This window comes from Podarcis liolepis (genome assembly GCF_965112155.1).
Source record: "Podarcis liolepis genome assembly, chromosome: 14".
Taxonomy (NCBI): domain Eukaryota; kingdom Metazoa; phylum Chordata; class Lepidosauria; order Squamata; family Lacertidae; genus Podarcis; species Podarcis liolepis.
The window spans coordinates 40,194,817-40,217,070 of NC_139569.1; the positions used below are offsets into that span (position 1 = coordinate 40,194,817).

At 45.1% G+C, this 22,254-nt stretch overlaps 1 protein-coding gene across 1 annotated transcript in view; it reads left to right on the forward strand.

Moving 5' to 3' along the window:
• The first annotated feature begins 221 nt into the window (after positions 1-221).
• The window catches only part of ATP8B4 (ATPase phospholipid transporting 8B4 (putative)), a 113,985-nt gene continuing 91,952 nt past the window's right edge, over positions 222-22,254 (forward strand). The window contains exons 1-6 of the mRNA XM_083475607.1: positions 222-428; positions 3,510-3,614; positions 6,601-6,669; positions 9,432-9,490; positions 15,688-15,801; positions 17,990-18,088. Coding sequence (XP_083331733.1) covers positions 6,642-6,669; positions 9,432-9,490; positions 15,688-15,801; positions 17,990-18,088 — 300 coding nt within the window. The 5' untranslated portion in view covers positions 222-428; positions 3,510-3,614; positions 6,601-6,641. The remainder of the gene's footprint in view (positions 429-3,509; positions 3,615-6,600; positions 6,670-9,431; positions 9,491-15,687; positions 15,802-17,989; positions 18,089-22,254) is intronic.

The following is a 22,254-nucleotide window of genomic DNA, read 5'->3' on the forward strand; positions in this document are numbered from 1 at the left end:
GGAGGAAGTGGGGTTGGGGGCAAAACATGTCTTCCAGCAAACGTTACAAGTTAATTAATTAGCACGTTGAGGGTCCCCACCTGTCTGCATCCCTGGTTTCTTATCTTCTGGCTGAGTTTCTGCCGGACTCTGTGCAGAAAAGCTGTGCTGCGGGCGATCTACCGAGCGCTTGGCGTCGGAACAAAAGGAACTCCCAGGGCATGCTTCCTGAAACACTCTGTGGGTTGTTAGCAGCAGGTGAGGCACTACGAGCAACAGCCGAGTGCCAACCGCAGCTGCGTGGGAAACAGCTGCCCCTCCACGCTCGGCACATCTGCCTTTTTCTAATCTCACATCCAGCCTTGTACTTTCCTGTTGTTGCTCTCTTGCAACCAAATCCCTTGGTCTGTTGATAGGTGAGGATGGTTCCAGCACGCGCTTCTCCAGTGGTAAGTGGCAAAAACAACCCACACATCTCCTTATGGAGGTTATTTTAAAGTTTATGCCTTCCAGACCCAGAATTTGTGTGTGAGAGACAGAAAGACAGCGAGAGAGATGTGTTATTTTTATTTTAGGAAGCCACTTTGATGTGCCTATATTAAAACTGACACCCATACTTCTTGATAGCAGTTAGACTGATTGTGTAGGAAATTGCCTCATTCCATACCAGATTTGTCCATCTTCTGGACAAATCTGGCCAGTCTTGTGGTCTTCAATCGGCAGTCTCAGGCAAAGGGTCTTTCTTGTAACTTGCGACTTGATCTTTTAATTGGAGATGCCAGTGTTTCCCCTGGATAGATGCCACGGACCAGAAGATGCCAGGGACCTTCTGGGTTGAAGGCATGAGCTTTCCTACTAAGTTACAATATCTCCCCTTATTAAGTTTCCAGAGGAATTGCTACATTGTCCTCCATCCAGCTTGGTTTTGATTACAGTTTAAGGGGAAGGGCCAAAACTCAGTGGGAAAGCAACCTTTTCCACATGTAGAAAACCCCAGGTTTCAGCCCGGCATCTCCAAGTAGAGATTGGAGACAAACCTGTCTAAAGGCCTATAGGGAGAGCTGCTGCAAGTTGACAATATTGAAATAGCTGGACCAGTGGTAGAAGGCAGGTTCCTTTGTTTGTCCTATCCTCCAAGTTTTTAAATTTTCTTTTAAGGTATAGAAAAGTAATTTAAGGTGGGCTAAGAATAAAAGTGGGATGTGGGTGGTGCTGTGGGTTAAACCACAGAGACTAGGACTTGCCAATCAGAAGGTTGGCGGTTCGAATCCCCGCGGCGGGTTGAACTCCCGTTGCTCGGTCCCTGCTCCTGCTAACCTAGCAGTTCGAAAGCACGTCAGAGTGCAAGTAGATAAATAGGTACCGCTCCGGCGGGAAGGTAAACGGTGTTTCCGTGTGCTGCTCTGGTTCGCCAGAAGCGGCTTAGTCATGCTGGCCACATGACCCAGAAGCTGTATACCAGCTCCCTCGTCCCACTTTTATTCTTAGCCCACATTAAATTACTTTTGTATACCTTAAAAGAAAATTAAAAAACTGGGAGGATAGGACAAACAAAGGAAGCTTCGTGCTTTCAAACTGCTAGGTTGGCAGGAGCAGGGACCGAGCAACGGGAGCTCACCCCGTTGTGGGGATTCGAACCGCCGACCTTCTGAACGGCAAGTCCTAGGCTCTGTGGTTTAACCCACAGTGCCACCCGTGTCCCAGTTAGTTTTGCCATTTTGGCATAATCTAGCATTTTATCTTGCCATTCTTCCCTGGTTGGAATTGTTTCTTACTTCCTGAAATCTCTTTGTTGCCCCCCTCCCCAAACCCTGAAATGAGACCTCTGGGTCTAACACCTGCTGCCTTGTAGTCAATTCAAGTTAATTGCTCTGCCTCTAATCCCCATGTCAGCCAAGCTTACAGCTGCTCCTTCTCACCTGTAATTACTTGACTGTATTTGCACAGGACTGTGTCCTCCAGATTGGGTTGATTAATTCTCGGTGAGTTATAATTGTAATGGGCTGCCTTTGTTGGTGTAGGCTGCAGTCCTAGCCCTGTTTACCTGGGAGTAATCCCTAATGTATTCAGTGGGACTTCCTTATGAGTAGGCATGGTTAAGGTCGCGCTGTTAGTCACCTGTTGAAAAACAGAAGAGATGTGGTTTGAAATACGTATGCGACAAAAGCTGCAGAAGGCTTTATTTCTCCCTTCCCTCAAGTAAATCTGTATTTCATTGAAAGAATCATTTGTACACAGACAGGGTTGTTGGCGTAAGAAATGCACAACACAAAAAATGGGGAGTTGGAAAACTCCTGCAAAGGGCAGCAGCGTAGCTCAGCATATCGCAGGATTATTGTAATAACCTGCAGCTTCATAAGAATTTATATTTAAAGTAGATAATTAAATGAGCAAATTGAATGAATTTGGATATGCAGAAGGTATTAAAAAATAAATTCAAGGAACCGCAGAAAGAGGGGGAAGGAAGTCAGACTTTGAAATGTTAAAATGATTGTAAAATCAACAAAATGTATAAATTTGAAAAGTATAAATAAAAACTTAAAACAAACAAACAATGGAACTTGGTGGAGTTTGTCCACGAAGCTGATGGAAGACCAAGCAGGTGAAAAAGTTTGAGAGTTGTCTCACAGTCAAAATGCAGCGCATGTTATCTCAGGTGTGTAAGGGAACCCTCATTTCATCAAAGGTATATATTCCACTTACTCTGTCACATGTAAGCCCTGTCGGGTTTAGCAAGACTGGCTCCCAGGGAAATGTCTATGGGATAGCACTTGTGCGGAGCAATCCTGTCAGGGCCGGATTTAGGTTGGATGAGGCCCTAAGCTACTGAAGGTAATGGGGCTCTTTATATGTCCAGCTGTTCTTTGTCAACAACAAATTGTCAGGTTTTTTTGTGTTGAATATATGCTACAGCAAGACGAATGCCTCGCAAGACTAAAAACTCGCTAGACGAAACGGTTTTTCGGTTTTGCGTTGCTTCGCTAGACAAATTTCCCTATGGGCTTGCTTCGCAAGATGAAAACGTCTTGTGCTTTTTTTTAAAAGCCGCTTGAAGAGGCGCAGTTGCAACGGACCGTGCTTCGCAAGACGAAAAACATCGCAAGGCGAAAAGACTCGCGGAACGAATTATTTTCGTCTTGCGAGGCACCACTGTATATGGTAATTTATGGACCTAATAGGTATCTAAAGCCATTTGCACATGCAGAATGTAGGCACCCTATATATAAAAGGTTATTATTGAGATAATAATATGGTGTTCGGAACACCAGAAAGGTGGCATAGAGGTGCTGAATTGTGTGTGTGTGTGTGTGTGTAAGCTTTATGCCATTTTTTTGTGCATTTTGTGGAAGGACAATTCAGAAATGTTTTATTTTGGAGCAGGGCAACACAACATGCTTGGACTCAAGTGCACACTTTGTGGTTTCTCTCTCTCCCCAATAGCACTTTCGGTTTTTATACTGCAGAAATGTAAGAAGTAGAAGCAGGGCTTTTACTGAACAGATGCTAACTTTCCTTATCTCCTTGCTTAGGGTGGACCTTTTGGAAACTAGAAGATCTCTGAAAAGTAAAGAAGATGTTGTCCTCTTGGCATGGCATTGGAGAGCTTTCTCTGCAGAGCCATCTAGATTGCTTTGGTAAGCTGTTTATTTATATTTACTTATTTATTCATTATATATATAGGCCACCTTTTTTCTTCCAAGGAGCTCAAGGTACAGTCATACCTCGGGTTACAGACGCTTCAGGTTGTGCGTTTTCGGGTTGCGTACCGTACCGAACCCGGAAGTACCGGAATGGGTTACTTCCGGGTTTCGGCGCTTGTGGGTTGCGAATGCTGTGGGTTGCGAACGTGCCTCCTGCATGGATCACGTTCACAACCCGAGCGTCCACTGTACAGTGGTACCTCAGGTTACATAGGCTTCAGGTTACATACGCTTCAGGTTACAGACTCCGCTAACCCAGAAATAGTACCTTGGGTTAAGAACTTTGCTTCAGGATGAGAACAGAAATCGGCACGGCAGCAGCAGGAGGCCCCATTAGCTAAAGTGGTGCTTCAGGTTAAGAACAGTTTCAGGTTAAGAACGGACCTCCGGAACGAATGAAGTACTTAACCTGAGGTACCACTGTACATGGTTCTTCTCCTTCCCATTTCACCCTCCCAACAACCCTGTGAGGTAGGGTAGGCTATGAGATGGTGACTGGCTCCAAGGTCACCCAGTGAGTTTCATGGCTGAGGGGGGATTCGAATCCTGTGCTTTGCCAGGTCCTAGTCCAACACTCTTAAGTACCGTATTTTTCGTCCCATAGGATGCTCCGTCCCATAGGACGCACCTAGTTTTTTTTGGGGGGGGAAATAAAGGGAAAAAAAATCCCTTTATTTCCCTCCCAAAAGCAGGTCGGGGAAACAGAACCAGGTCGAGGAACAGCGGGATGGCGGCGCTGCGCCTCCCTGCTGTCCCCCGAGCTTGTGGGGCTGGCCAATGTCTGCCCCGCGTGAGGGGCGCTCTGCATCAGGGTGCCCCCCTGCGGGGCGGCAGGCTGCTATCCGCAGCGTGGGGAGCCCTGCGGGGAACTCCTGCAAGGCTCCCCACGCTGCGGATGTCTGCCTGGTGCGGGGGGCGCTCTGCTTCAGGGCACCCCTCGCGCCGGGCAGCAGGCTGCTATCTGCAGCGTGGGGAGCCTTGCGGGGAACTCCTGCAAGGCTCCCCACACTGCGGATGTCTGCCTGGCGCGGGAGCGCTCTGCTTCAGGGCGCCCCTTGCGCTGGGCAGCAGGCTGCTATCCGCAGCTGAGACATCCCTGCCGGACCTCCCGTAGGGCTGCCTAGGCTGCGGATGTGTTCCTGAAGCCTGGAGAGCGAGAGGGGTCGGTGCGCACCGACCCCTCTCGCTCTCCAAGCTTCAGCAAAAGCCTGCATTCACCCCATAGGACGCACCCAGATTTCCCCTTCATTTTTGGAGGGGGAAAAGTGCATCCTATAGGGCGAAAAATGCAGTATTATGCCACATTTGCTATATTCACAGGAATTGAAGCGTTCTGCCTCGATCCAAAGAGTGCATGCTGCAAATGAGTTTCCCTCTGTGGAAATCAGGAACATAAGAAAAGCTCTGTTGGATCAGAACGAAAGCCCACCCCAGTCTAGCTAGCATCCTTTTCTCGCGGTGGCCAGCCAGATGTAGTTGGTGAATAATTGGAATGATCAATATATATAAATATTTAGCTATCCTGAAGGAGTAACTGTTTGTGTGGTGTTGTGAAAAGGGCTGTTAGCCTGGTGTATATCTAAATGCTAAGTACTTTGCAGCAAATGAACTCACTATCTGAATTGAGGTTTGAATAGAAGCTAACTTTGATCTCGCAGCCAGAAAATTATATTATAAATGTTTCCTAAGAAATAAACTTATTACATGCTAGCCAACCATGATTAAACTCCTAAATGTTGAAGGTTGGGGAAAAAACTCTCAATAAAAGCCCTCACTAATAACCAAGAACTGTTAAAAAAATGTTTCAAAGGGGAGTCAAGCTTAACTGTGAAAAATTGGATGAGGTCACCCACAGAGCAGGACCATTTCTTTACCACAGTTCTTCTGATGGAATGACCCATCTGGAAAACACATTGGCTTGCTCTAGTAAAAGGATCTCAGTGCACACACACACACACACTGAACACTTTTGGTCATCTCTGGTTATTTTCTATAAAAAACAAAACAAGCCAAGCAGAGCATAAATAGTAGGGAACTTTCTTAAGCCCAACAGGCTAATGACTGCAGATTTTACCATTGTACAGTAGGCTAGTTTACACACACACACAGGTACATGCCCCACACTGCCCTCAATCCTAACACGCAAGATGATGATGATGGTGATGATAATTTATTACTTATACCCCACCCATCTGGCTGGGGGCTCTCAACAGAATATTAAAAACATGAGAAAACATCAAAGTGTTGGTGCTGACCTTTAAAGCCCTGAACAGCCTCGGTCCAGTATACCTGAAGGAGCGTCTCCACCTCCATCGTACTGCCCGGATGCTGAGGTCCAGCACCGAGGGCCTTCTGGCGGTTCCTTCGCTATGTTTAATAATAATAATAATAATAATAATAATAATAATAATAATAATAATTTATTTATACGCCGCCCATCTGGCTGGGTTTCCCCAACCACCTTGGGCGGCTTCAAACCAAATATTAAAATACAGTAATACATCAAACATTAAAAGCTTCCCTAAACAGGGCTGCCTTCAGATGTCTTCTAAAAGTTTGATAGTTATTTTTCTCTTTGACATCTGGTGGGAGGGCGTTACACAGGGAGGGCGCCACTACCGAGAAGGCCCTCTGCCTGGTTCCCTGTAACTTGGCTTCTTGTAGCGAGGGAACCGCCAGAAGGCCCTCGGTGCTGTTATGCCAAGATAACAGCACTAAAAGAACAAAAGGTGCAGATTTTGGAATCCAAGTTCACGGTGCCCATTTAAGAAAACAAGCAAAATTCAAAGTAGCTAATGTTCTACTTTTGATTCTCAGAAGCAAATAACTTTTCAAGGTACTCTCATTGCACAGAACTCGGGCGTTACAGTTTTTCTTCCTGAATATTGCCAGCCTCTGAAATTGTACTGTTTATCTTCAGGGCAGGTACTGGAACCCTGTGGAAAATAAGCTGGTGTTATAATGCTCTGTAGAAAGAAGAAATTTGTAGGTATGTAATCCGTTCAATATGTTTGTGCGTGTGGTATATGAAACTGTATAGTTGTCAGCAGAAGAAATGTGACTGAAATTACGTATTGCCAGTGCTTTTTTTCCTGGGGGTACGCATACTCCTAAACATTTTGTGAATCATTGTACTTTTATCCATTTACTGTATTTATTTTCCCTGATTTGAACTATAAAATGGTGATTTTCTTGAGTCAAAATGAGAGTACCCCTAAACATTTTTGTAAGAAAAACCCCCACTGCATATTGCTAAGATCACGAATAAGAGGCCTGTGCCTCTGTGACTTGCACTGGTATGCTTTTGAACGCTAGGTTGGCAGGAGCTGGGAGAGAGCAACAGGAGCTCACTCCGTTGATGGGCGGGGTATAAATAATAAATAATATATTATTATTATTATGCATTTATTTACATTTTATACATTTTTTAATTTTGACAAACTAATAAGAATAAATAAATAAGAATAAAAATGTGCACCCCACCACCGAGACCATTCCATTGTAACTATCCAACCTACCAAAATTTCAACACCTCTTGTGATGGTTTGACCCCTTTCCATTTTAACAGTACAAATTCTACAAATTCTCCTCAAAATCATTTCTCCTGTGTATTCCCTGTCTTACCTTAATAGCGCATGTTAATTTATCGGGTGGCGCTGTGATCTAAACCACTGAGCCTAGGGCTTGCCGATCGGAAGGTTGGCAGTTCGAATCCCTGCGATGGGGTGAGCTCCCGTTGCTCGGTCCCTGCTCCTGCCAACCTAGCAGTTCGAAAGCACGTCAAAGTGCGAGTAGATAAATAGATACCGCTCCGGCGGGAAGGTAAACGGCATTTCCATGCGCTGCTCTGATTCGCCAAAAGCGGCTTAGTCATGTTGGCCACATGACCCAGAAAAACTGTCTGCAGACAAACGTCAGCTCCCTTGGGCAGTATAGCGAGATGAGCGCCGCAACCCCAGAGTCGTTCATGACTGGACTTAACTGTCAGGGGTCCTTTACCTTTACCTTTACAGTGGTACCTTGGGTTACATTCGTTTCAGGTTACATATGCTTCAGGTTACAGACTCCGCTAACCCAGAAATAGTGCTTCAGGTTAAGAACTTCACTTCAGGATGAGAACAGAAATTGTGCTCCGGCGGCGTGGCAGCAGCAGGAGGCCCCATTAGCCAAAGTGGTGCTTCAGGTTAAGAACAGTTTCAGGTTAAGTATGGACCTCTGGAACGAATTAAGTACTTAACCCGAGGTACCACTGTAATTTATCATTAATAGCTATGTCCTACACCTCTTTATACCATTCTTCCATTTTATATTCTGCTTGCCCCTTCCACTTCTTAGCTGTAATAATTTGTGCAGCTGTCAATAAATTTGTGAGCAAGTCCTTCCTAGCCTGCAAACCTTCCACCCCATCAAAACCCCACTTATGGAGAAGGGCCGTTTCTGTAGTGGTGCCCAGTCTGTAGGATGTTCTCTCACATCTCACAATAAAGCTGGTGCTGACAGTGATGTTGTCTCAGTGCCAACTAAAAACATGGAGGCAACATCACTGTCAGCACCTGCCTTCTGGCGAGACCATCAATCATGAGCATTGGGACTGATAGGAACTGTAGTTTGGTGAATATAAGGGCCACAGGTTCCCATTTCCGCTTCTGTCTCTGTGACAATGGAAGGCAGGAATGGTGGGCAAAACTACAAGTAAAGAAACTCTGACCAAGGTTGATAGCACCACATGGCTCCCTTGAGCAACAGCCTATTAGAGCCCAAGGCTAATGCTTTCTTTTGGCCTCAAAGAAGAAGAAGAGGAGTTTGGATTTGATATCCCGCTTTATCACTACCCGAAGGAGTCTCAAAGCGGCTAACATTCTCCTTTCCCTTCCTCCCCCACAACAAACACTCTGTGAGGTGAGTGGGGCCGAGAGACTTCAGAGAAGTGTGACTGGCCCAAGGTCACCCAGCAGCTGCATGTGGAGGAGCAGGGAATCGAACCCGGTTCCCCAGATTACGAGACTACCGCTCTTAACCACTACAGCACACTGGCTCCACAAAGCATGTTGAAGCCAGAACATCTTAAACTTGGGAAAAGGTAGTGCTCAGGGTTGATGGGAGTTTAAGTCCAACCACATCTGGAGGGCCACAGGTTAAAAGTGGTGATCGTTTTGTTATAAAATTCAACATTTATTATAACATCTAATGCAATTAAATGTTCCAAAAATTATATGACTGCCACTATTTATATATTCTGGCTACGCTGAAATTATCAGCCACAAACCCAGTCTCTCAGAGGTTATTTCATCTAGACATTCATTTTCAGCTTGTGAAATTATCTCCCATGTCCTTCAGACCTTTCACCGCAATGCTTCTTGCCACAAGTTTGGCAAGATGTGTGGGGGGGGGCGTTCTTCCCCCACTCATAGTTTTAGGTTTCATTTCTTTACATTTTCCTTTATCATCTTTACTGCAGATCTCCTGGTGCACATAAGAAATGAAAACTGAAACTATTTTTGCAGAGCAATTTGAGTTTTTAAATTAGCCTTCCCAAACCTGGTGTCCTTCAGTCGCAGTGGACTACAACTCCCATCAGTGCCAGCCAGCATGGAATTGGCTGAGGTTGATGGAAGTGGCAGCCCAGCAACCGAGAAAGTTATTTAAAAGGAAGGAAGGATGGAAGAATAGGAAACAATAAAGAAAACTGGTCTTTACAGAAACTGTACTCTGGTTTGCCTTCTTATGCTTTCATGGGTTTTAATTTTTCAGAGGAGAAGCGGAGAGTGAAAGCCAATAATCGTGAATATAATGAAAAATTTCAGTACGCAGTAAGTACAGTGTTTTGATAGTGGAAACATCCACCAATCAGTGGTTTCCAATTAGCTAAGTGTAATGTGTATGGGTTGCTCGTGCGTAAGTTGCCGCCTCTCCAGGCTTTGTTGCCTTGCTAAACCTTTCAGTCTGGGCAGCCCTTCACTTCGTGGCTGCCTCAGTCGCTAGCAGAATCCGTCAGTGGGCGTTTCTTAAATCTTTTCCAACATAAAAGTTGTTTGACACCCAGTCTCCTCCTGCTCTCGCGCAGGGTGGGCGTGGGTAGAGGAGGACCCGTGCTCTCCCTGCTGGTGTCCGGTGAAGAGTCCTGGAGCCCTCTCGCCAATTCCCCCATCAGCCCCTCTATATCCCTGGTGTTGCGCTGATTTGCTTCCCCCTCTGCTGAGCTGCCTCTCTCCCTGCTGGGCCCTTCTCCAGCATCATTTGAGAGCCTTCCCTCCGCCTCTAGCTCCGATGTCAGTTCCCTGACACTAAGTATTGCAGACCCCCTGTTTTTTCAAGCTACATTTAAAAATGTTGATATCTCTATGGTAGCTTTTGTTATGTGCAGTGCTTTTTCCCCTGGGTGTACACAGGGGTACGCATACCTCTAAACATTTTGTGAATCTTTGTACTTTTGTCCATTTTACTGTATTTATTTCCCCTGATTTGAACTATAAAATGGTGGTTTTCTTGAGTCAAAATGAGAGTACCCCTTAACCTTTTTTTTTTTCCAAGGAAAAAAGCACTGGTTATGTGCATAGTGCCACAGACCTTCAGAGTGGGTTACCCAGATCCCCTGGGGTCCATGGACCACCAGTTGGGAACTGCAGCATTAATGGTTCTGTTATTTGGGTTTTGTGACTGGACTGGCCAGACATTTTAAGAGTCAAGGCATTTTTTAGATTTATTCTAATGTTTCTTATTTGATTGAAAATCTTGTAGGCCGAAGGTGAACTGCTAAGGTCAGCTAGCTTTTCTACCGAAAAAACCCTCCCCTCCTTTTGCTGATCAAAAGTATCATAGAATTGTAGAGGTGGAAGAGACCCTGAGGATCATCTAGAACCGTGGTTCCCAACGTGGGGTGATTTAATTTTTAAGGGGGGCAGTTCGAGAATGAAGGAGTGTCTCCACCCTCATTGTTCTGCTTGGAAGCTGAGGTCCAGCGCCGAGGGCCTTCTGGCGGTTCCCTTATTGAAAGAAACAAAGCTACAGGGAACCAGGCAGAGGGCCTTCTTGGCAGTGGCACCCGCCCTGTGGAATGCCCTCCCATTAGATGTCAAAGAGATAAAAAACTACCTGACATTTAGAAGACATCTGAAGGCTGTTCAGGGAAGTGTTTAATGTGTGAGATTTTAATGTATTTTTAATCTTTGTTGGTAGCCGCCCAGAGTGGCTGGGGAAACCCAGCCAGATGGGCGGGGTACAAATAATAAATTATTATTATTATTATTATTATTATTATTATTATTATTATTATTAAACAGTTAATGGCCTTTTAGGCTTCCTGCATGTGAATAGGAGTTCACTTTTTGAATAATAATAATTATATGTCATGGGGTGGGGCATCAGGATTTTAGAGATGCTTAGGTGGGGCATGGCCAAAAAAAAGGTTGGGAACCACCGATTTAGAACAACAGGAATATTCAGCTGTCCCATACGGGGATTGAAGCTGCAACCAGTGGGAGATAACCAGGGCATGTACCACTTTCTCCAAGCCATGAATAAATTTATAAACTTCTGTCATCTCACCTCTTAACTCACTTTTTCTCTGAACTAAGAAGTCCCAAGTGCTGAAACCTCTTTTCAAAGGGAAGTCGCTTCAAGTTTAGTAAGGCGTATGTACACAACACTTCAGGGAAAAACCACAAACCCGGCCTCTCGGAAGTTATTTCATCTTAGACGTTCATTCTCTAGATGAAAATCCTGAAAACGGAATCTATTCCCTGCCACAGTGTATTTTATTTATTCACTTCTCTCTTTAAAAGTCATGTTAGCTGCCTGTGCCTGTTCCCATCAGGGGTGTGCAGTCATACTGAGGTGAGAGGATGAGTTAAATCCTGCTCTGCTCATCAGGATTCCATGCAGAAGAAGAGGTTTTCCTTGGAATCCCCTGCTAAAACGACGGTGGAAGGAACTTTTATCTTAGCAGCACCTTGCAAGCCCTGAAGTCCTTGCTTCGGGGCCTGAAACCACTTCACATCTGATGTAGTGACGTGGGTGGCTCTGCGGTCTACACCACTGAGCCTCTTGGGCTTGCTGAATGGAAGGTCGGCGGTTCGAATCCCTGCGACGGGGTGAGCTCCCGTTGCTCTGTCCCAGCTCCTGCCAGCCTAGCAGTTCGAAAGCACACCAGTGCAAGTAGATGAATAGGTACCACTGTGGCGGGAAGGTAAACAGCGTTTCCATGTGCTCTGGCTTCTGTCACAGTGTTCTGTTGCACCAGAAGCGGTTTAGTCCTGCTGGCCACATGACCCGGAAAGCTGTCTGTGGACAAATGCTGGCTCCCTTGACCTGAAAGCAAGATGAGCGCTGCACCCCATAGTCGCCTTTGGCTGGACGTAACCGTCCAGGGGTCCTTTACCTATTATGCATTACATTTGCACCCCAACTTTCTTTAACGAGCTTGCAGCAACCCAATATACAGCCCCCTCCTGCCCCACTACATGACATAGTTTGTGGCTAGAGACACCAATGTAAGCTTCATCGCTGAGCAAGGATTGGAACCAAGTCCATAGAGTCTGAAGTCTGTTATGCAACACACCATACCAGGCATCTTGTAAAACCGGTTCATGCAACATCACTACATTCCCATTAAAAGACCAGATGTCCTAAAGGAAATTAAATCACTGTGCCGACTCTGGAGACAGGGGCTACCCTGAGCACGTATAACATGTGCAGATTTCTTTGTACTATCGCTTAAGCCAATGCCAGATTTCCCCGTTTGTTCCTGACAAATCCCGAAGTGAGTCTGTAAGGCCAATTATCTGTGCACTTTGCTAGGTCTAGACATTTATTTCAGCTGCGGAAGCTTTGCGTAACCTTAAGTCTGACTGTTGATCATGGAAATAGTCTTTTTAATTTGCTACAAGTGCTTTAGATTATTTAGATGAGAAACAGCATCAAGATAGTATAGTCTGAAAGTAGTGGTTGGGTGGATTTATTATGCGCTACCAGGGAGTAGAGGGTGGGGTGGGGCCACTAGATTTGGCTTTGGGATATATTTTCCCGATAAAAATCTGTTATTGGTTACATTTAGATCCCCTTCATCTTTGACAAGAGTGGCTCAAATCAGTGCAGCACATAGGCTAGGCAAAGGATAAAAGTGACAGCAGGTGGAATGTGTATGGCTAGGATTGCCAAGACGCTGATGCGACAAGTAATGTGCCTCATTGGGACTGAAGCGCTGAACAGGCTCAGTTTTAGCACATCATGCGAGATGTGTCCCTGGACTGGGCAAACAAACAACCACTCCTCCAAGGGGTTTGGGTCTAAGCCAGGGGTAGGCAAACTAAGCCCCGGGGGCCGGATGTGGCCCAATCACCTTCTAAATCTGGCCTGTGGACAGTCCAGGAATCAGCGTGTTTTTACATGAGTAGAATGTGCCCTTTTATTTAAAATGCATCTCTGGGTTATTTGTGGGGCCTGCCTGGTGTTTTTCATAGAATCATAGAATCATAGAGTTGGAAGAGACCACAAGGGCCATCAAGTCCAACCCCCTGCCCAGCAGGAAACACCATCAGAGCACTCCTGACATATGGTTGTCAAGCCTCTGCTTAAAGACCTCCAAGGAAGGAGACTCCACCACACTCCTTGGCAGCAAATTCCACTGTCGAACAGCTCTTACTGTCAGGAAGTTCTTCCTAATGTTTAGGTGGAATCTTCTTTCTTGTAGTTTGGATCCATTGCTCCGTGTCCGCTTCTCTGGAGCAGCAGAAAACAACCTTTCTCCCTCTATGTGACATCCTTTTATATATTTGAACATGGCTATCATATCACCCCTTAACCTCCTCTTCTCCAGGCTAAACATGCCCAGCTCCCTTAGCCGTTCCTCATAAGGCATCGTTTCCAGGCCTTTGACCATTTTGGTTGCCCTCCTCTGGACACGTTCCAGTTTGTCAGTGTCCTTCTTGAACTGTGGTGCCCAGAACTGGACACAGTACTCCAGGTGAGGTCTGACCAGAGCAGAATACAGTGGCACTATTACTTCCCTTGATCTAGATGTGATGTGTCTTGATCTAGATTTTTATGTGAGTAGAATGTGTGCTTTTATTTAAAATGCATCTCTGGGTTATTTGTGGGGCATAGGAATTTGTTCATTCCCCCCCCCGAAAAATATGGTACGGCCCCCCCACAAGGTCTGAGGGACAGTGGACGGCTGAAAAAGGTTGTTGACCCCTGGTCTAAGCTGTCTGTGGTGGCTCAATTCACACAAACCCTCCAAGTGTCCCTACTTTCTTTTCTTCTTTTTAAAATAATTTTTATTTGATTTTTAAAAGAAATATACAACAAAATCAACTGCAAATCCACATAAAGAGATTGCTCTGAATTTCAAGACTCTCCCCCAATCCCTTCCGTGAGTCCTAATATCAACATTTACAACTGCATATTTTTCCGTTAGCCACTTTTTTTATCCATCCGAGTTATCCAGAATTTTTGTTACATTGCAAGTGAGATTAGAATCCTGCTAATGCTTTCATCTGCTTACAATGGTCTCCTAAATAATTTTTTTCTTGGTTCCTGAGCTTTCCAGTTAACTTTGCGATTTTGGCATAGTCCATCAACTTGGTTTGCTATTCTTTCTTGGTTGGGATAGTTTCTTTTTTCCATCTCTGGGCTAAAGTGTCCCTATTTTCCAGGGACGTCCCAGATTTACAGAAGCCATCCCGGTTTCTAATTTGATCCTGGGGTGTCCTGATTTTCCTTGTTGTTGAGTCGTTTAGTCATGTCCGACTCTTCGTGACCCCAATGACCAGAGCACGCCAGGCACTCCTGTCTTCAACTGCCTCCCACAGTTTGGTCAAACTCATGCTGGTAGCTTCGAGAACACTGTCCAGCCATCTCGTCCTCTGTCTTCCCCTTCTCCTTGTGCCCTCCATCTTTCCCAACATCAGGGTCTTTTCCAGGGAGTCTTCTCTTCTCATGAGGTGCCCAAGTATTGGAGCCTCAGCTTCAGGATCTGTCCTTCCAGTGAGCACTCAGGGCTAATTTCCTTCAGAATGAATAGGTTTGATCTTCTTGCAGTCCATGGGACTCTCAAGAGTCTCCTCCAGCACCATCATTCAAAAGTATCAGTTCTTCGGCGATCAGCCTTGTTTATGGTCCAGCTCTCACTTCCATACATCACTACTGGGAAAACCATAGCTTTAACTATATGGACCTTGGTTGGCAAGGTGATGTCTCTGCTTTTTAACATGCTGTCTAGGTTTGCTTTTCCTTAGGACAGCCCTATTTTCATCGGAGAAATTTTGGAGGGTATGCACACAGTTTGTTGTCAAGCACCTTCTCTGAGGGCAGAGGCTTGCCAACAGGAGGGAAAGGAGGGTGCTTTAGCAAAGGAAGGGTCTGGTGATACAGGAATTGGGCTTTCTTCTGACAACTGACCTCTGGTATCTGGGGGAAATAATGCTGGACTCGTAATTAGGGATGTTGGAGAGCTCTGTTGGAAACAGAAGCAGAAATTGCCACAATTCACATGTTTGTCTGAAGTCCGGAATGGAAATCAGACAAGATAATACAAGCAGTTTCTGCTACTGTTCCTAACCCCCACCCCCAAATTGTTATCAGAACCACAGCAGGAGGGGGACATTTAACCCTTCCCTATCTTGCAGCAATCTTGACACCAGCACCCTAAATTGCATTTACACCTTGAAAAAAAAGCTCTTGACCTTTATATTTAGCTGTTCAGGGACTTTATAAATGACGATGATTAAAGTTTATATATTATGTATTTTGTAAATTTTGTATTGCTCAGTGCTTTGGCTTTTTATATGCAAAATAGTATATGCATAAATTAAGAATCACATTTTTTATCATGTTTATCATTGAGTCTATAACCATTAGCCAGTTGCCAAACTTTGGTGCAGAATCATAAAAATTGTAGAGTTGGATGAGGGTCAATTTCCTGGCTTTTCTGTTTAATGTATACATTTTTTGCTCTCCCATGTTAATACGTTTTAAATCTCCCCCACCCCCCTTCTTGTGTATTTTTCAGAACAACCGCATCCAAACATCTAAGTACAACGTTCTGACCTTTTTGCCTATCAACTTGTTTGAGCAGTTCAAGCGGGTTGCGAATGCCTACTTCGTGTTCCTCCTGATTTTACAGGTTATATTCAATATTTATTTTAAAGGCAAATTAAATGGCAATGGTTATAAAAGAGAAAACTGTGTACAGCCGTACCTCGGCTCCCAAATGCCTTGGGAGTCAAACGTTCCAACTCCTGACTGAACCAGAAGTGAGTGTTCCAGTTTTCTAATGTTCTTTTGGAAGCCAGACGTCTGATGGAGCTTCCGTGGCTTCTGCAGCCAATCAGAAGCTGCGCTTTGGAAGTCGAACGTTTCGGAAGTTGAACGGATTCTGTTCAACTTCCGAGGTATGACTGTATATTGTTATGTGCCACCTGATCTCTGAGTGATGAGACTCTGAGTGAAGAGCAGAGGCCCCCAAACTTGGGTCTCCCGCTGTTTTCAGACTACAACTCCCATCATCCCTAGCTAGCAGGACCAGTGGTCAGGGATGATGGGAATTGTAGTCTAAAAAACAGTGGGAGACCAGAGGTTCCAATTCCTTATCCAGTGTTCAGTTTCCTTGGAATGAAGGTCAACGGAGACTGGTGTCTTCAGTACATACAGTTTTATTTACAAGCTGAGGGTGGAGGGGCTTACAGCATTAACACCCCAAAAGACCTTGCATCTCTATTAGTCACAGCTTAGGATCCAGCACAGAACAAGACATATCTCTCTGTCCCCAGCTTCCAGCCTGCCTCTTCCACCCCACTCCCACATCTCCCTACGCCAAACTTTGGCCTATTGCTCTCCATCACTTACCTGTGGCTATTGCAACCTAGCTCACTCTTTTAGATGCTGATGATCCCCCAAAGGACCCGGTTATTGTAGTTCGTTAAGGATGCTGGGAATTGTAGCTCTGTGAGGGGGTCAATTGCATGCCAAGGCACCCAAGCCAAGTTCCCAGGAGAACAATAAATCACACTGACACAGAGTATTTTGGTTTGTGGGTTCAAATAGGCCACAACTTCATTGGTTACAGATGTTGAGTGTTTTGTCTTAGGCGTTGGAGTGAAGCCAGGCTATATCTTGACTCCTGCCCATCTACAGGGAGTCCACTTAAGGGTAAACCACCAATAGGGGGTGCCCTATGAGTTACATCAAATAGGGGCACCCCGCGGGGTCCCCCTTGGGGTAGTGGCATGGCCCTAGCACATGCCCAGGCTTCAGATATTATTCACACCCCAGATCCCTCTAACAGGATACCCTTACTGAGGAGGGGCAGGCAAGGCAACAACCTCCCTTCCAGCCAACCAACCAAAGGCTCACCCAATGCCTAACCTCACAAAAGTCTAACCTCCACCCCCATCGTTCTGCCCAGAGGCTGAGGTCCAGCGCCGAGGGCCTTCTGGTGGTTCCCTCATGTGAGAATAAAGCTACAGGGAACCAGGCAGAGGGCCTTCTCGGTAGTGGCGCCCTCCCTGTGGAACGCCCTCCCATCAGATGTCAAAGAGATAAACAACTACCTGACATTCAGAAGACATCTGAAGGCAGCCGTGTTCGGGGAAGTTTTTAATGCATGACATTTTAGTGTATTTTTGGTCTTTGTTGGAAGCTGCCCAGAGTGGCTGGGGAAACCCAGCCAGATGGGCGGGGTACAAATAAATTATTATTATTATTATTATTAAAGTTGTGACGATTGCTCCTAGGTAGGCGAAAACCAAATGGCCGGTGCCAATTTGCCAGGTGGAAAAAATTCCTACCAGGCCCCAACAACATGGCGACCAACAACTGCCATAGCAAGGTCATACCAGAGCAAAGCATGAAAAGAGGGTGGGAGGGTAGGGTGATCTGGCGAAGGGGCGAGAAAGAGGGGGCCAGCCGGCCGTGCCACCATTAAATGGCCCGTGGCCAAACCCACCCAGGCAGCAGATTGGCTGGGGTTGTCCGCAGCACAGATGACATGGCCGGCTGTGATGTGGGGTAAGAGGAGGCAGCGCATCTCCACCCCTACGCCGGAAAACTGTTGAGGCCTGGCTGACTGGGCGGAATGCCGCCCACTGGATAAAAGGTGAGCGGACCTACAGTATCCATTATTCTTTTGGGTGTGTGTTGTGCTTTAAATGTACGGTATGTACACAGTTTCACTCTCTAGGTGAAAATTGGCATTTCAACAATTTCTATGAATTGGTGAATTCATAGAATTCTGTGTTTTTTTTGAAACTATAGGAGGCTTTTTAAATATTATTTGTCCTCACACAAAAAATTCTTTAATCGTTCTCTTACAGTTGATTCCAGATGTATCCTCCTTATCATGGTTTGCTACCATTGTTCCTTTAGCGCTGGTTTTAACCATTACAGCTGCCAAAGATGCCACCGACGACTACGTAAGTCTTTGCAGTAATTTACTGGTGCCCCCCTTTTTTGTATTGCATGCACTATCACAAGATGGCTGCCTAAAAGATATAGCACCTCTGTATCTGTACCCTAACCATTGTCTACTGATTTTGACAGTGGGATTCACAGCAAGGTTTTAGTTTGCAATGTTATGCAGTCTTTCTCCCTTCTTTATCTTTTTATTTTAAGAAGAGTGAAAATCTCAAAAACGTTCTGCTTTTGCACACAAAAAAAGATACTGATGAAAAAATGGTTATGACGTATCATAGAGTATGTTTCCCTCCTGACATCTTTTTTAATGGGCAGTTGGGATGATTTGTGCTCCTGATGCTTTCAGGGTGGTAACACACAATCCTGCTTTCAATATTGTTTCTGCAAATGTTTTGGGGCTGTCAGACTGCTTCACTTTCAGTCAGTAGGCATCTTGTAACTTCCTGCTGAAATCCTGTAACTTCGTGTGTGTGTGTGTGTGTGTGTGTTTCAGATTACAGTTTTACAATCACATATCCAACATACAACCTTTGCGGGTCCTATTGTTAATCATTTCCTCCTGCATCTCTTATAATAATCCAAATCTTTTACATCTCCATTATGTCCAAAAAAATCACCATTAAACTACAAGTGTTTAATGTAACTTCTTATGCAGTAAATGTTGTGGTTTATTTTTGGCCGGTTTTTGTTGTGCTATAGCACCTCCAGAAAACACTACTGTGGTAGCATTGCAGAACAAAGTAAAGCAGAATAAATCTACCACAAACGTACTACTGTTGTGTAAAGAACATGTTGCAGAATACACCCACAATGAAAGACCAGCCTGGTCCTTCCTTCCTTTTTACACAAACCCCCTACCATGGGTGGGGGTGGTTGTGTTGGTCTTAAAAAAAAAAGTGGAATAGGTTATTTGTCTCACTTCAAGGAAGGCCGTCTGTAAGGGCTTGTTAAGATAAATTCAACAGTTTTGATGGATGTAATAATGAAATACTGAATGGTATAGTTTTTGTAAAAGGCCGTCTGCCTGGTTCCCTGTAACCTCACTTCTCGCAGGGAGGGAACCGCCAGAAGGCCCTTGGAGCTGGACCTCAGTGTCTGGGCTGGACGATGGGGGTGGAGACGCTCCTTCAGGTATACAGGACCGAGGCCGTTGAGGGCTTTAAAGGTCAGCACCAACACTTTGAATTGTGCTCAGAAACATACTGGGAGCCAATGTAGGTCTTTCAGGACCAGTGTTATGTGGTCCTGGTGGCTACTCCCAGTCACCAGTCTAGCTGCCGCATTCTGGATTAGTTGCAGTTTCCTGGTCACCTTCAAAAGTAGCCCCATGTAGAGCGCATTGCAGGAGTTCAAGCAAGAGATAACTAGAGCATGCACCACTCTGGCAAGGCGGGCAGCTGGGTCTCAGCCTGCGTACCAGATGGAGCTGGTAGACAGCCGCCCTGGACACAGAATTGACCTGCGCCTCCATGGACAGCTGTGAGTCCATAATGCCTCCCAGGCTACACACCTGGTCCTTCAGGGGCACAGTTACCGCAGCTCATGGACCTACTTAGGGTTTCAGTGTGGCCCATGAGGCTGTTTTCCCCAAACCACACCCACCTGCCCTGCACCTGATGCCATGGGTGAAATCAGGTATGGGAGAGACAGGCCTACAGTTGTCAATGCACAATTGGGAGCCTTAGAATGTGCTTCTCATTGTGCATTGGCTAAGGAGTCTTGCTTTCCCCACGGATCAGCTGAGTGGCGGTCAGAGCACGCTTGCTGGGATCAGCCAGGATACTGTGTTCACAGGGAACTCAGTAGTGCAGATGAAGTTCAGATGGAGTTAAGAATTACTGACGAAAGAAGAATGGCAGATCAAATTAATGGACTATGCAGAATTAGACAAATGAACAGAAAGGATTCGAAACCTGCAGGATCAGAGATTCTTAGAAGACTGGAGTAAATATCTGAACTATTTGAAAAGCAATTGTAATAAACAGATTACGTTAGTAGGATTGCAAGAAGTTCTGTAAGGAGGATTATTTGAAACATTGCAAGAAAGACTATGATGAGAATTATTAGTTAAGGACAATTAAAAGCAATAGAGAAATTAAGAAATGCAGAACAAGCGATAAAGAATGGGAAAGCTTCAGAAGTTGCTGTCGGAAGTCACAATATTGTATAATATAAGAAGTTATGTTAAATGATTGTTGGAAATGATGTATTAAAAAACCCAATATAAGTGTGTGTGTGTGTGTGTGTGTGTAAAGTTCAGATGGGGGTAACCTTTGGTTTTCCAGTTTTTGCTGAATTACAACTCTTAGGCCATTGACCAAGTTTTCTGGGGCTGGTGGAAGCTGTAGTTCAGCAAGTTTCTGGGTTCGTTTGGAGGGTGTTCTGTTTTTTTGCACCAGGGTAGGAGTTCTGCAAAAACAGGCATTTCATTGGGCGATTTTGCAAAAACAGGCATTTCATTGGGAGATTTTGGATGTTGTGAAACAGTTCAGCGGGCGATGAAGAAACTTGAATTCTTCACTGAATCCTCCCCGGGGCTTTGAGGATTCCATTAATAAACATACATCAAATTGAAGTGAGTTAGGGGAAACCATTAAAAGTAAAAAAAATAATTGGGGGGAATTCTTGGTCTTTTTCTTTGCCAGGGCATTTCCAGACAACAGTGGGTAGTGGAAGAAACACACATTTGGTTTTGAATAAAATTCTCAAATGTCTTTCTTCTTAAAAAGATCTTGCATTATATTCTGATAATATTTAGTAAGGTTCTAGTGCAGATGAGCAACGTGGAGCTAAAACCGAGGAAGGTGGGGTTATTTTTCTTTCGCATCCACTGGCTTGACTCCAGTGGGAAACAGTTCTGTGTTTTTGCGAAATATTCTCTGGCATTGCAACAGGGCAAACCTTTGATCTTGCAAAGCAACAGAACTGAAGGCCTTGCAGTCAACAACTAAACTGGCAGCTGCTTGAGTGATTAGTGTCTCAATGGTTCATCAGCCTGCATCTGTCCATCAATTCTTGCTTGCAAGAAGACTTCACATTGTGCCTGACTAATTCTTGGTTACCTTGTGGGTCCTTTCTTTCTTTCTTTCTTTCTTTCTTTCTTTCTTTCTTTCTTTCTTTCTTGAGAGGGTGCATATCAGGCACCCACTAAAGGAGTCTTCTTCAGAGGAGGACCTCATCCTTCCTGAAGGGAACCATATGGAACTGGTGCAGGTAAACTTTGGTCCTCCAGATTGTGCTGAACAACAACTTCCACAATCCTTGGGCCTTGGCCATGCTTGCTGAAGTTGATGAGAGCTGTAGTTAAGCAACATCTGGAGGGCCAAAGATTCCCTACACATGATACAGAAGGACAGGTTAGGCAACAGTGAGGCAGAACCAGGACTGTTAGGCATTACGGCACTTCAGCTCCATTTGGCTGTTATTGAGGGCTCAGAGGTAGACATGGAAGTTGAGCCACACCCAAGCCCAAGAGATCACTGGCACATGAAGGTTTAGCATCAGGCTTTAGAGAATTTGAGGGCTGGGACATTCACAGGGAAACCAAAATGCTTGTTTACAAAGCTATTGTACTGCCAACCTTACTGTATGCTTGTGAAACATGGACCATTTATAAACACCATCTGCAACTCCTCGAAAGATTCCATCAACAGTGTCTCCGAACATTTTCGCACATCGCTTGGGAAGACAGGCGAACTAATGCCAGTGTACTTGAAGAAGCAAAGATCACAAGTGTTGAATCAGTGATTATTCAACATCAACTTCGTTGGACTGGTCATGTTGTGGAGATGCCTGATCATCGTCTTCCAAAGCAACTACTCTTTTCCGAACATAAAAATGGAAAGCATAATGGTGTTGGTCAACAAAAGAAGTTTAAAGACTCTCTCATGGCAAATCTAAAATAAATGTAGTATAAACACTGACAACTTGGAAACACTGGCCTGCGAGCGCTCCACTTGGAGAACAGCCTTCACCAAAGGTGACGTGGGTTTTGAAGACACTCAAACTCAGGACAAAAGGGAGAAATGTGCTAAGAGGAAGGCACGCTTGGCAAACCCTCACCATGATCAACTCCCACCCAGAACCCTGTGTCCCCACTGTGGAAGGACGTGTGGATCCAGAATTGGCCTTCAGTGTCACTTACAAACTCACTGTTAAAACCATG